General features: G+C 38.1%; 1 protein-coding gene across 2 annotated transcripts in view; it reads right to left on the bottom strand.

Moving 5' to 3' along the window:
• LOC115226132 (protein CBFA2T3) overlaps nucleotides 1-12,918 on the bottom strand; it is a 116,807-nt gene that overhangs the window by 47,545 nt on the left and 56,344 nt on the right. The window contains exon 1 of one of the 2 annotated variants that reach the window (XM_029797121.2): nucleotides 5,470-5,959. The exons of the other annotated variant lie outside the window; for it this stretch is intronic. Within the exon in view, the coding sequence (XP_029652981.2) occupies nucleotides 5,470-5,506 (37 nt within the window). The 5' untranslated portion in view covers nucleotides 5,507-5,959. Of the gene's footprint in view, nucleotides 1-5,469; nucleotides 5,960-12,918 lie in introns of those variants that run through there. 2 annotated transcript variants of the gene reach the window in all.

Raw genomic sequence — 12,918 nt, 5'->3', positions numbered from 1 at the left:
CTCTAGGCACAAGGCCTGTAATTTTGGGGGAGGGGCCAATCAATTAGATTAACTCCAGTATGCAACTGGTACTTAACTTATTGATCCCCGACAGGATGAAAGGCAAAGTTGACCTCGATGGAATTTGAACTCAGAACATAAAGACAGATGAAATACCACTAAGCATTTCACCTGGTGTACTAACAATTCTGCCAGCTCACTGCCATATAAGCTGCTTGTCAAAATAACGATAACAACAATAATCCTTTCCACTATAAGCACAAGGTCTGAAATTTTAAGCATTAGTGCTTAACTGGTGCTTATTTCATCAACCAAGGCAAAGTCGGCCGCAGCAGAATTTGAACTCAGAACACAAAGACATATGAAGTGTCACAGAAGCATTTTGCCCAACATGCCTATGAATCTGCCAGCTCGCTGCCTGCTTTCAAATTTTGGCACAAGGCCAGGAATTTCAGGGGATGGGATAAACCAATTACATCAACTCCAGTGCTCAACAGGTATTTATTTTATTGACCCCAATACTCGACAGGTAATTACTTTATCGACCCCATTGCTCAACAGGTATATATTTTCATTATGTACATTATTTACATTTGACAGATATTTGTCCTCATCTTGTTTGTTGCTAACACAAGCATACACACACACACATAGATTTTTATATACATATACACACACACACACATATATATATATATATATATATGTATATATATATATACACGATAGGCTTCTATCAGTATCAAATGGTGATGGGGAACAAAGACATGTGTGTGTAAACACATATATACACATACATACATACAGACACACAAAATGGGCTTCTTTCAGTTTCCACCTACCAAATCCACTCATAAGGCTTTAGTCAGCCTGAGGCTATAGTAGAAGCCACTTGGCCAAGGTGTCACACAGCGGGACTGAACCTGGAGCCACGTGGTTGAAAAGCAAGCTTCTTACTATAGATATATCATTAGACTGTGGCCATGCTGGGGCACCTTCTTGAAAGATTTTAATCAAATGAATTGACCCCAGGACCCTTTCTTTTTAAGCTTGCTAACTAATTCTATCGATGTATTTTGCCAAACCACTAAGTTAAAGTCATGCATATCTATATATTTTGTATGGGACGTTGACGAAATTGCCTTCAATTGTAAAGACCCTGTATCATAGCCCCAGATAATTTGTGGAAGCTTGTTGAGCACTTTTAGCAATGAAACAAGGAAAAACAAACACTTGTCTAAGAGTAATCCTGATTAACGCTGTGGAGTATACATGGGTCTTGTGACTGAGAACATACACACAAACTCATACATACATACATATATATATATATATTATATATATATATATTATATATATATATTATATATACAGAAACAAGTAGGCACACACAGATACATATATACACGTACATATACATTCACATATACTTACACATACATGTACATATATACATATATATCTATATGTATATATATATATACATACACAGATATATGTATATATACACACATAGAGATATATGAATGTGTATATATATATATATATATATATATATATATATACATACAGAGATATATGTATATTTACATATATATATATATATATATATATATATATATATATATATATACTTTATTTTAAGCAGCAGAAAATTCAACAAAATCTGTTTCTCTGAGTTTCTCGTTGCCGTTCATCAGACAGTTTTTGCTAGAAAAACTGTCCGACGAACGGCAACGAGAAACTCAGAGAAACAGATTTTGTTGAATTTTCTGCTGCTTAAAATAAAGCATATTACTCTAGCACTGGTATTTGAGTACTCTTTTTTCCACCTTGTTTCACATTTATGTGTTTACTCCGGTCTATATATATATATATATACATAAGCACATATGCATATACACGTACACACACATACACATACACATGTGCATATACATATGCACACACCTTATACATACACAAACATGACATGCATACATCCATTGATACACATGTCCATGTATGTATATATGTATATATACACACACACACACACACACACATGCATGCCCATAGCTTCTCTCCTTGGAGTCTTCTTACACCTTCCAGCCAACACCAAGAACTCGGAACGTTTTTCACATGAAGCTTCTGTGCCTTTTAACTGTGACAGAGCCAATCCTTCAAGCTTTATCCTTCTTAAGGAAGCAACCTCCCCCCCTGCAACACACACACACCCACTGTCATTGTTTCCTCGCCTCTTTCTTGAGATCCATTCCATCATCCTGCTCTAAGACTTCGTTCGGATGCAGGAGTTTGTTTTTTTCAGGTAATGTTTTCCAACAGGAAATCCTTCCCTGGTTCCTCTACAAATTCCTTCCTTTGTCTCTTTGACACCCCTAATGACACAGGCAGACTGTGTACCCCTATTTTAGAACATACAATACCAGCTTGCAATGTGTGTGTGTGTGTGTGTGTATAGACATGCATATATGTGTACACTATAGTGATAGAAAACCTTATAAAAGCAATTGTGTGTGTATGTATGTGTATGTATATATGTATGTGTGTGTATGTACGTATGTGTGTATGTAAGTGCGTGCATGTATGTGCGTATGTAAATGCGTGCATGTGTGTGTATGTATGTGTGGGTGTATACATAAAATGTATGCATATATATTTATATAAATGTATATTTAATATCAATACAGACAAGTCTATATATACATATATACACACACACACATCTATAATTTGTGTATATGTGCAGGTGTGTGTGTGTGTATATATACACATACACACACACTCACTATAGATATATATGTGTGTATACACACACACAACACACTATAAACGTACTAGAATTACAAATGCATATATACACACACTATAGGTATACATGTATCTTTATGTACATACATACACAAACACACACATATACGTGTGTGTGTGTATAAATGTGTTTGCATATACATACTCACACAGATACTATTTTGAATAAAATATATACCAAGAAAAAAAATCAAATCGGTGAACAGGATACGGAGATTAAACAACAAGAACTTGACTGGTTCATTTACTGAGAACCAACCCTAGGAAGAATTATCAAAAATTTTTTAAACTTAACAGGGTTTCAACTCCAAAATGTCCCAAAATGTTCAACAAGGAACTAGGAACAACAATAGGGTCTTTCCAATTTTGCTTAGTGGTGTTTCATCTGTCTTTACGTTTTGAGTTCAAATTCCGCTGAGGTCGACTTTGCCTTTCATCCTTTCAGGGTCGACATAAAATAAGTACCAGTCGAGCGGACAAATTGGTGATATCGACCCCAGTGTTCAACTGGTACTTATTTTATCGACCCCAAAAGGATGAAAGGCAAAGTCAACCTTAACAGAATTTGAACTCAGAACGTGACGACAGATGCCGCCTTATAATAATAATAATAACAACAACAACAACAGTCCTTTCTACTAAAGGCACAAGGTCTGAATTTCTGTCAATTACAGTAACCTCAGTGTTAAGCTGCTACTTAATTCATCGACCCCAAAATAATGAGAGGTAAAGTCGACCTCAGCGGAATTTGAACTCAGAACATAAAAATGAATGAAAATAGGCTGCTCATACCAACAATTCTTCCAACCCATCGGCATAATAATAATAATAATAATAATAGCTTCTACTATAGGCACAAGGCCTGAAATTTTTTGGGGGGTGCGATGGTGCTAGTAGATTACACTGATCCCCAATACTCGATTGTTACTGATTTTGTCAACCCCCAAAAAGATGAATGGCTAAATCAACCTTGGCTAAATTTGGAATCACAACTTTATAAAGGCAGGCAAAATGCAGAGCCACATTTGGACAGCATTTTGTCTGACGCACTAACAATTCTATAACCTCATCCCCATAATAATAATAATTCTTTTATTGGCCACAAGGGCTCACATATAAAAAACATTAAGACATTCAACAACATAAAAGACAAAGACAGGACAATACAATGGGCTTTACATCGTGTAAACAATATAATCAAAACTAAAACAAATTAAAACTCTCTATAATCACAGGAGTGGCTGTGTGGTAAGTAGCTTGCTTACCAACCACATGGTTCCAGGTTCAGTCCCACTGTGTGGCATCTTGGGCAAGTGTCTTCTACTATAGCCTCGGGCCGACCAAAACCATGTAAGTGGATTTGGTAGGCGGAAGCTGAAAAGAAGCCCGATGTATATATATATATATATATATATATATATGTATGTGTGTGTGTTTATCAGTGTTTGTCCCTCCAACATCGCTTGACAACCGATGGTGGTGTGTTTACGTCCCTGTAACTTAGCGGTTCGGCAAAAGAGACTGATAGAATAAGTACTAGGCTTACAGAGAATAAGTCCTGGGGTCGATTTGCTCGACTAAAGGCGGTGCTCCAGCATGGCTGCAGTCAAATGACTGAAACAAGTAAAAGAGTATAGGGGGAGGTGCTTTAAGGTCCTCATGGAAAAACCCCACAAAAGCCGCAGATCCCTGAAGAACAGGGAAAGAGCCCTTCTCCTTAATGCTGATGATTTCACATTTTTGGCAGAAGGCCAGCAAGAGAGTAAGTCGATTACATTGACCAGCCCAGTGCTCAATTGGTTCTTAGTTTATTGAGTCCTGAAAGGACGAAAGACAGAGTCGGCCTTAGGGGAATTTGAACTCAGGATGTAAAGTCTGAAGAACTGCCAAGCATTCTGTCCGGCGTGCTAATGATTCTGCCAGTTCACAGCAATAATAATAATAATCCTTTCTACTAGAAGCACAAGGCCTCAAATTTGGGGGAAGGGATTAGGTGGATCACAATGACCCCAGTGCATAACTGGTACTTATTTAATCCTTTCATCCTTTCGGGGTTGATTAAATAAGTACCAGCTATGCACTGGGTCGATGTAATCGACTTAATCATTCTGTCTGTCCTTGTTTGTCCCCTCTGTGTTTAGCCCCTTGAGGGCAGTAAAGAAATAGGTACTTATTTAATCAACCCCGAAATATGAAAAACAAAGTTGACCTCGGCAGAATTTGAACTCAGAACATAACAGACAAACTACCGGTAAGCATTTTGCCTGGCGTGCTACCGATTCTGCCAGCTTGCACAATAATAATAATAATAATAATCTTTTCTACTCTAGAAACAAGGTCCGAAATTTTGGGGGAGGTAGCTGGAGCAGTCGATTAGATTGGCCCAAGTATGTAAATGGTACTTAATTTAACGACCCCCGAAAGGATGAAAGGTAAAGTTGACCTCAGTAGAATTTGAACTCAGAATGTCAAGATGGATAAAACACTTTTTTGCCCACTGTGCTAACGATTCTGCCAGCTCACCGCCTTAACAACAACAACAATAATAAATAAAATAAACTGATAGACAATAAAACAAATATATAATTACTATAAAATAAAAATGAACAAAAATGTATATATATTTATATACACACACACGTATTTATATATACTCACCTACAGGACGACCAAATTTTAACATATTCCCAGTCATGGTTTTGGACAGTTTGTTTTTTTTGTTTTATAAATAAATATATATATATATTTTTAATCAGCAATTAGATTTAATTTAATTATGACAATCATCAGAACAAAGAAGAACTACAAGGACTTCGTTTGGGGAAGAAGCATGCGTCTGTGACTGTGTGTGTGTGTGTGTTTGAAGAATTTGGTAACAAGACATGAAGACGGAAATCGCACAAGAAATAATCCTGGTGTCTGCGCGCGCGCGCGAGTGTGTGTATATGTGTGTGTGTGTGTGTCATCCGTTACGTTTGAAATGTTTAAAATAATCTCCAGGGTTTCAAAAAGCCACAGGCGTCGTATATACACACACACGCAACTAAAACAGCGGCACACAAATAAACATAAGTATTGAGTACTACTTTTTGCAGCAGGTGCTCGCTCCTCCCGGCTTCACAAATGCCAATACTCAACGCTATATATATATATATATATATATAAATATTATATTAAACAAGAATATTATTGACAATGACTTCGAAGTTTTGGCCAGTTACGCCATCGTTAATATATATATATATATTAACAAGCATTAATGATATATATATATATTATGGGTGTATGTTTAATGTTGACGTTTCCGTTGGTATTCAATATATGTGTATATGAATATATACACACATATGCAATATAGAATCGCTATATATATATATATATGATTTCGTTTAAGATATCCACGATTTTTGGTAAACGTAAAATTTCCGGTAATGATCAGTGATAATCCGTTAAACACACACTAATCACACAGCGAGTGAATGTATACATACATGTGTTTGTGTATAGAATGAATATATAAGGGTATGTGTGTGTGTGTAAAATGTATACGTATATATTTTTTTCGTAGCTTGATACAGTATGCGTGTATATATGTATATATATACACGTATTTGTGTGTATATGTATGTACAACGTATTGATGTAGATAATTTTTTATGTGTGTAGTTTGACAAAAAGTGTGTGTATATATATATATATGTACGAAGTGCGTGTAGCTAGGCGTGTGTATATGTACGTCTTTATGTATATTTTTTATGTGTATAATCAATCAATGTATACATATACATACAAACGTGAGTGTATGTGTAGATTTCATAATATATGTGTACATTAAAAATATATAATATATGTATATTTAAAAATAAGAGGCGTATGTTATATGCATATATATATATATATATATATATATATATATATATATATACACACGCGCGTCCTGTTAATGAGTTCCTTGATCTCAGAATATAGAAACAGACAATTATTAATAAAGATCGCTAATCAAAAAATGTTATTTAATTACGAAGAAGGAAGGAGAAAAAAATAATTTATTTCTAAAGATGTTTTATGGACCGTTTCATTGCCTTATATATGTGTGTGTGTATGTATATAGTTAATTATATATAGGCATATGTGTTTATATAGACACGATCATGTGTGTATAGGATGCATATATAATGATATGGCAGGAATGGTAGCAGAGAAACGGCCGCTGGCCACTAGAGTGATAATAATATTTGATATTCTTCCTCTTTTCTCTGGCTTTGGCAGGATTCCTTGCAAGAAGTCAAAGACATGTGCGTGTGTGTGTGTTGAATGACACACGCAAACACACACATACATTAACGGTGTGTGTGTAAATGTACGCGGATGTGAGTGTGTTTATAAATGTGTGTGTGTGTAGATCATCGTTTGTATATATACACGTATGATAAAGGATCGTGTGTCTAAGTAGATAAGTAATTGCGTGTGTGTATATATATGTATAAATATATACTATAAGTTTGTGTATATATATTTATAACTACTTAGTACTGCATGTGTGTACGCGTATAAATTATATACGATCGCATGTATATATTAAACCTGCATATATCATAACTGTTTGTGTGTGTAAAAATGATTGTAAACAGTATACGTATATATATATATATATATATATATAACTATATAATGCTGCTATAGATCATGTGTACGTCTATAACAATTCTGTATATATTATATATAATATACGACAGTATGTTTATCAATTGTGTTATATATTACATATAATCGCGTGTGTATACATAAATATATGGAAGTATATTAACTGTGTGTGTATATATATATGTGTGTGTGTAGAATCGAGTATTTGACCGTATGTATATCAACTGTGTATATTATTATTATTACTGCGTGTGTATGTAATATAACACAAATGTATATATGCGCGTATGTATAGAATGATTTGTATGACAAGTCTATATATATGTGTGTGTGTATATATAGATCCCTCTTGTTCCTTGGTAATAATAGGGGTGATGTAGACGATGTCCAGTAGTGATCTAGTATATATATATAATATATATGTATATATATATATATATACACACCGCCTGTGTATATATCCCAGCTCCTTCAGTCAGAGCTTGATTCTGAACATTTCCCCTGAAAAGAGATTTTTTTGCTTTTTGCTTATTTTTGTTTTTTTTTACTCCCGAAGAGGAAGTGGCTGCTGCTGCTGCTGTTGTTGTTGTTAATGTTAATTATGATGACGGTGGTGGGGGCGGAGACGGTGGCGATGTCGCCTCCCACTCTGCCACTTCGTCCATCGCTCTCACACTCTCTCTCTTCACTCTGCTTGTTAAACTCTTCCTCTTCCTCTATCACTTTCTCTCTCTCCGCTTCTTTTGTTAGTTTTTCCTCCTCCTCTGTCAGTATGAGTCCCTCTCTCGCTATTCCCTCTCTATCTCCCTCTCTTTGTCTTTCTCTACATAAGCCTTTATCTCCCTCTTCTCTCTCTTCCTCACTCCAATCCGTTTCTTACTTCTACCTTCCCCTTCTCTCTCAATCTCTCTCTCTCTCTCTCTCTCTACTCATCTTTTCACATGTTCCTCCTTCCTTCTCTCTGTCTGCCTGTACCTCTCTCCCTCTCTCTCTCTGCACTTCTCTTAACTCTTTTCCTCCCTCTCGCTCTGTAATGACATACTCTCTTCCACTCTATCTCTCTCTCTTTCCACACACTTATCTTTTTCTCTCTATACATACGTGTGTGTGTGTATATCTTTCTCTCTCTCTCTCTCTCTCCATATATATGTATTATTAGTTTTCCATCCACTCTCTCTCTGTCTTTCTACACTTGTCCTATTTCTTCTTTTTCTCTCCCTTTCTCTTTCCCCCCTCTCTCTCTCTCTATATATATATATATGTGTGTGTGTGTGTGTGTGTTCTTAACATTCTTATTAAACCGTCCTCATTCTCTCCCTCCCTGTATCTCTCTCTCTCTCTCTCTCTCTCTCTCGATAGACAGACTGTTACTGCTTTCTTCTCTCTACACCTTTTGTCATCTCTTCCTCCTCCTCAACTATCTCTCTCTCTCTCTATTTCTATGCATCTATCTGTCTACATTCTCTTTAACTCTTCCTCCTCGCCATTAACTCTCTCACTATCCCATGGTTTTTCTCTCTCTCATCTTTATACCGTTTTCCTCTTCCTCTCTCAGTCTTTGTCTATATCTCTCTTACCACTGCTACTCTCACCACCACCATCTCTTACTCTATCTTCCTACTTTGCTATACTATATATCTTACTGCTTTTCTCCCCCTCTTTCTCTCTCTCTTTATATATCTATCTATCTATCTTTCTTTCTTTCTTCCCCATTATTATTTATATTTTATCTTTCTCTTCTATCCCAGGGTATCTTATATTTCACTATGGATGCTGGTACCTCTTCACTTTCTATATGAATCCATGGCTCTCTCTCTCTCTCTCTCTATTAATCTATCCGTCTCTGTCTCCCCTCGCTTTCCATGTCTCTATCTATAAACAGGGCGACAGATAGATCTACTCTCCCCCCCTCTCTCTCAATCGATATCTCTATCTATACATAGACAGACAGACAGATCCACATCTTTCTCAATCCACCTCCCTCTCTCTCTCTCCCTCCTCCCACTACTACCAACACTGCTACTTCCACTCGCCACTGGCAGTTGATGCTGGCTGTAGCAGTCGAAGCGGTGGTGGCGGTGGTGACGAAGTTATGATGGTGGCGACGGTGACTGTAAGTGGTGATGGTGGGAGTTACAATAGTAGAGATGATGATGGTGGTGGTGGAGGTGACTGTCGATACAGTGATGGTGGTGGGGGTGACATGCAGCTCCGGATCGCCAACTTGATAGGGCAGCCAAGACAGACTTGGTCAATGTTATCCTAGCCGTGACCATCACATCGATTTTTTTCCACATACACACAGCATATTTAGAACGTTCTTATCTAACGTGTCCTTCCTATTATAAACACAGAAGACAATTTGGATGGAATTTGGCTGCTGTTTCCAGCAGACCTAGACGACCGTATAGAAGCAGGTTTGAGCCATTATTGTCACTTAACCCTAGGCTCAGTGCACACCGGAGAGACATATAGCCAAAAATATCCCAGCCATGACCACCACGCTTATTTTTTCTAGGCAGCATTAGCACATCGTTATCTTACGTGTTCTTCCTATTATAAACACACAAGACAATTCGAAAGAGATTTGGCTGCTATTTCTAGCACTATATAGAAGCTGGTCAGTCACACTAAACGGATATATATAAATATAATAACCAGAAGTAACCCAGCCATGACCATCAAGCTGATTTTTTTCTAAACAGTATATCTAGTACATCCTTATCTTATGTGTCCTTCCTATTATAAACACGGAGGGAATTTGGCTGCTGTTTCTAGCCAGACCGAGCCAAGCATGAAGAAGATGCTTTTGAGCTATAGTTGCTGTTGGTGTATACCAGCCGTGACCATCCAATCTTGGTTTTGGTTAAAGACAGCAGTATGGGATTTGAGGGACATTTAGCTGCTATTTCTAACAGGCTGAAACAGACCCTAGGGATGGTGGTGGTGGTGTTCACACTACAGCCATAGTGCAGTTTGATGCACTGTGCAACATGATGCTGGTTTAGCAGAGTGCTGTACCAATTCAGTGCCATGTGCACTTAAATGCAGTGTAACTTCAGTGTCTTGGGTATTGCATCTTATGGTGAAGCCCTAGTTCAGGAGTTTCAGGGTTTTGAGGAATGCAGAACCACTCCTTAGCCACTGTCTTGATTGCAGATTGTACTGTACCCAGTACCGGGGCCCTCATTGGAGAGATCTAGGGTTTTAAGGAGAGTGGAACCACTCCTCAGCCTCCAGTGCTCCAGATGGTATCACTTGTCAGGGTTAATGGAATTGCTTCCAAAAGAAGGTCACTCATTGACCCCTAATTTGTCCTGGGTATGACTTTGAGCTGCATCTGGTATAAAGGCCCTCATTAGAGAGATCCAGGATTTTAAGGAATGTCAAACCACCTCAAGTTTACTCTGACCTAGCATAGTATCACCTGTCAGGGTCTCAACTTTGAGTTAATTAGCATCTCTTGGAACTGCTTCCAAAAGGTCAGTCACAGACTGCATCTGGTATTGGGGCCCTAGCACAAGAGTTTGAGGAGTATGGACCCACCCCTGAGCCACTGTTTTATTTGTAGATTCTACTGCATCCAGTATTGGGGCCTTCAATTGAGAGACCCAGGATTTTGGTGTGTGTGGAACCACCTCTTACTTAGTATTGTTGCCAGGTCTACCTTGCTCTGGAGTAGCACTTGCCAGGGTCCCAGCTTTAATTAGCATCCCTTAAAATTGCTTCTGAAAGGTTACTCATAAACTACCCCAGTATATCCTGGGTATAACTTTAAACTGCATCATATAGAGGTCTGGGATCACCTCTTATCCCTTATTATTCCGAGGAGAACTCTAACAGAGTAGCAGCACTTGTCAGGACCCCACCAACAGGTTAGATAGCATATTATGGAATTGCTTTTAAAATTTCATTCTTTCCTACTCTAGGCACAAGGCCTGAAATTTTAGAGGAGAGGGCCAGTCAATTAGATCAACCCCAGTATGCAACTGGTACTTAATTTAACAACCCCAAAAGCATGAAAGGGAAAGTCGATCTCGGCAGAATTTGGACTCAGAACACAAAGACAGATGAAATACAGCAAAGCGTTCTAACGCTTCTGCCAGCTCCCCCCCCCCCCCGCCAATATGTCCTGGTTATGATTTTAAACTGCATCTGATAGTGAGGCCTTGACACAGGAGATCCAGGGTTTTGAAAAGTGTGGAAACATCTTTTAGCCACAAGTTTACTCTGACCCAGAATGGTAGCATGTGTTGTGGTTTCAGCTTTGGGCCATGGAACTGCCTCTGAAAGGGTCATTCACAGATTACACAATGTGTCCAGGGTTTGGCTTTGGCCCTTCACCATTTAAACTGACCATATCTGGCCCAAATATTCTATCTATTTTATGATCAAATTGACCAGACGTAAGTCCTGCACAAGGCCCAACCCTCAAAACTGCCTCACCGTGGGGTCGGAAGAGTGGGTGAGCTGTGAAGGTCAAGGCCATACTGCCTACCTCTATCTGTGGTGGCTGCACCATGGGCAAGTTCAAGGTTACAGCAGCTTCCCTCCTCGCACGAAACGTTTAACAAAGAGAAAATGGTGGCTTTGTGCCAATGCAAGATGAAAAAGAAATTACCAGTGACTATGGAGTAGGCAGTGTGTGTGTGTGTGCATATCTGTGCATATATGTGTGTATGTATATATATATGAATGTGTGTGCAAGTGTGTATAAAAGCATAAGTATGTGTGTGTGTGTGTGTGTATTATACACACACACATGGGTATATGGGTGGGTGTATATATATATCAAAATATACATATGTGTATATGTGTTTGTGTGTTGTGTGTATATATATATATATATATGAAAGTGAGTGAGTGCATACAGTAATATATATATATATATATATATATATATATATATATACACACACACACACATATATACATGTGTGTATAGCATCGTCACCATCATTTCAAAATCCTCTTTTCCATGCTTGCATGGATCAGATGGAATTCGTTGAGGTGGACGCCCTTCCCATCACTGGCCCTCATCAATTTCCAGGCAAGGTAATATTTCCCCAAGGCATGACATGGTTTTCAAGGAAGGGCACTACGTATATGACGGTGGCTCTCATTTACGACCTGCCACACGACGCCATGACAAAGACACACAGACACACATCATCATAAGTAGAGAGGTACATAACATAAGAGGTGCAAGATGAATGCACACACACACATACAGACACACTAGGCTTGGTGGCAGGTAATGAGTAAAAGAAAGCAACACAGTGAGAAAGGACCACAAAGACAGGAGGATGAGGAGGGGGAGTAGATGAGAGTAATTAAGGAGAAATTAGACAAATGGGAAATATGGTTTACTTAATCCATTTTAATGTGAAGGTGCATGGCTCAGTGGTTAGATCATCGGGATCACAATCATGATGTAGTGAGTTCAACTCCCAGCCCTGGCTG

This window comes from Octopus sinensis, linkage group LG29 (assembly GCF_006345805.1).
Source record: "Octopus sinensis linkage group LG29, ASM634580v1, whole genome shotgun sequence".
NCBI classification, from domain to species: domain Eukaryota; kingdom Metazoa; phylum Mollusca; class Cephalopoda; order Octopoda; family Octopodidae; genus Octopus; species Octopus sinensis.
This window is presented reverse-complemented; position numbering and strand designations above follow the sequence as displayed.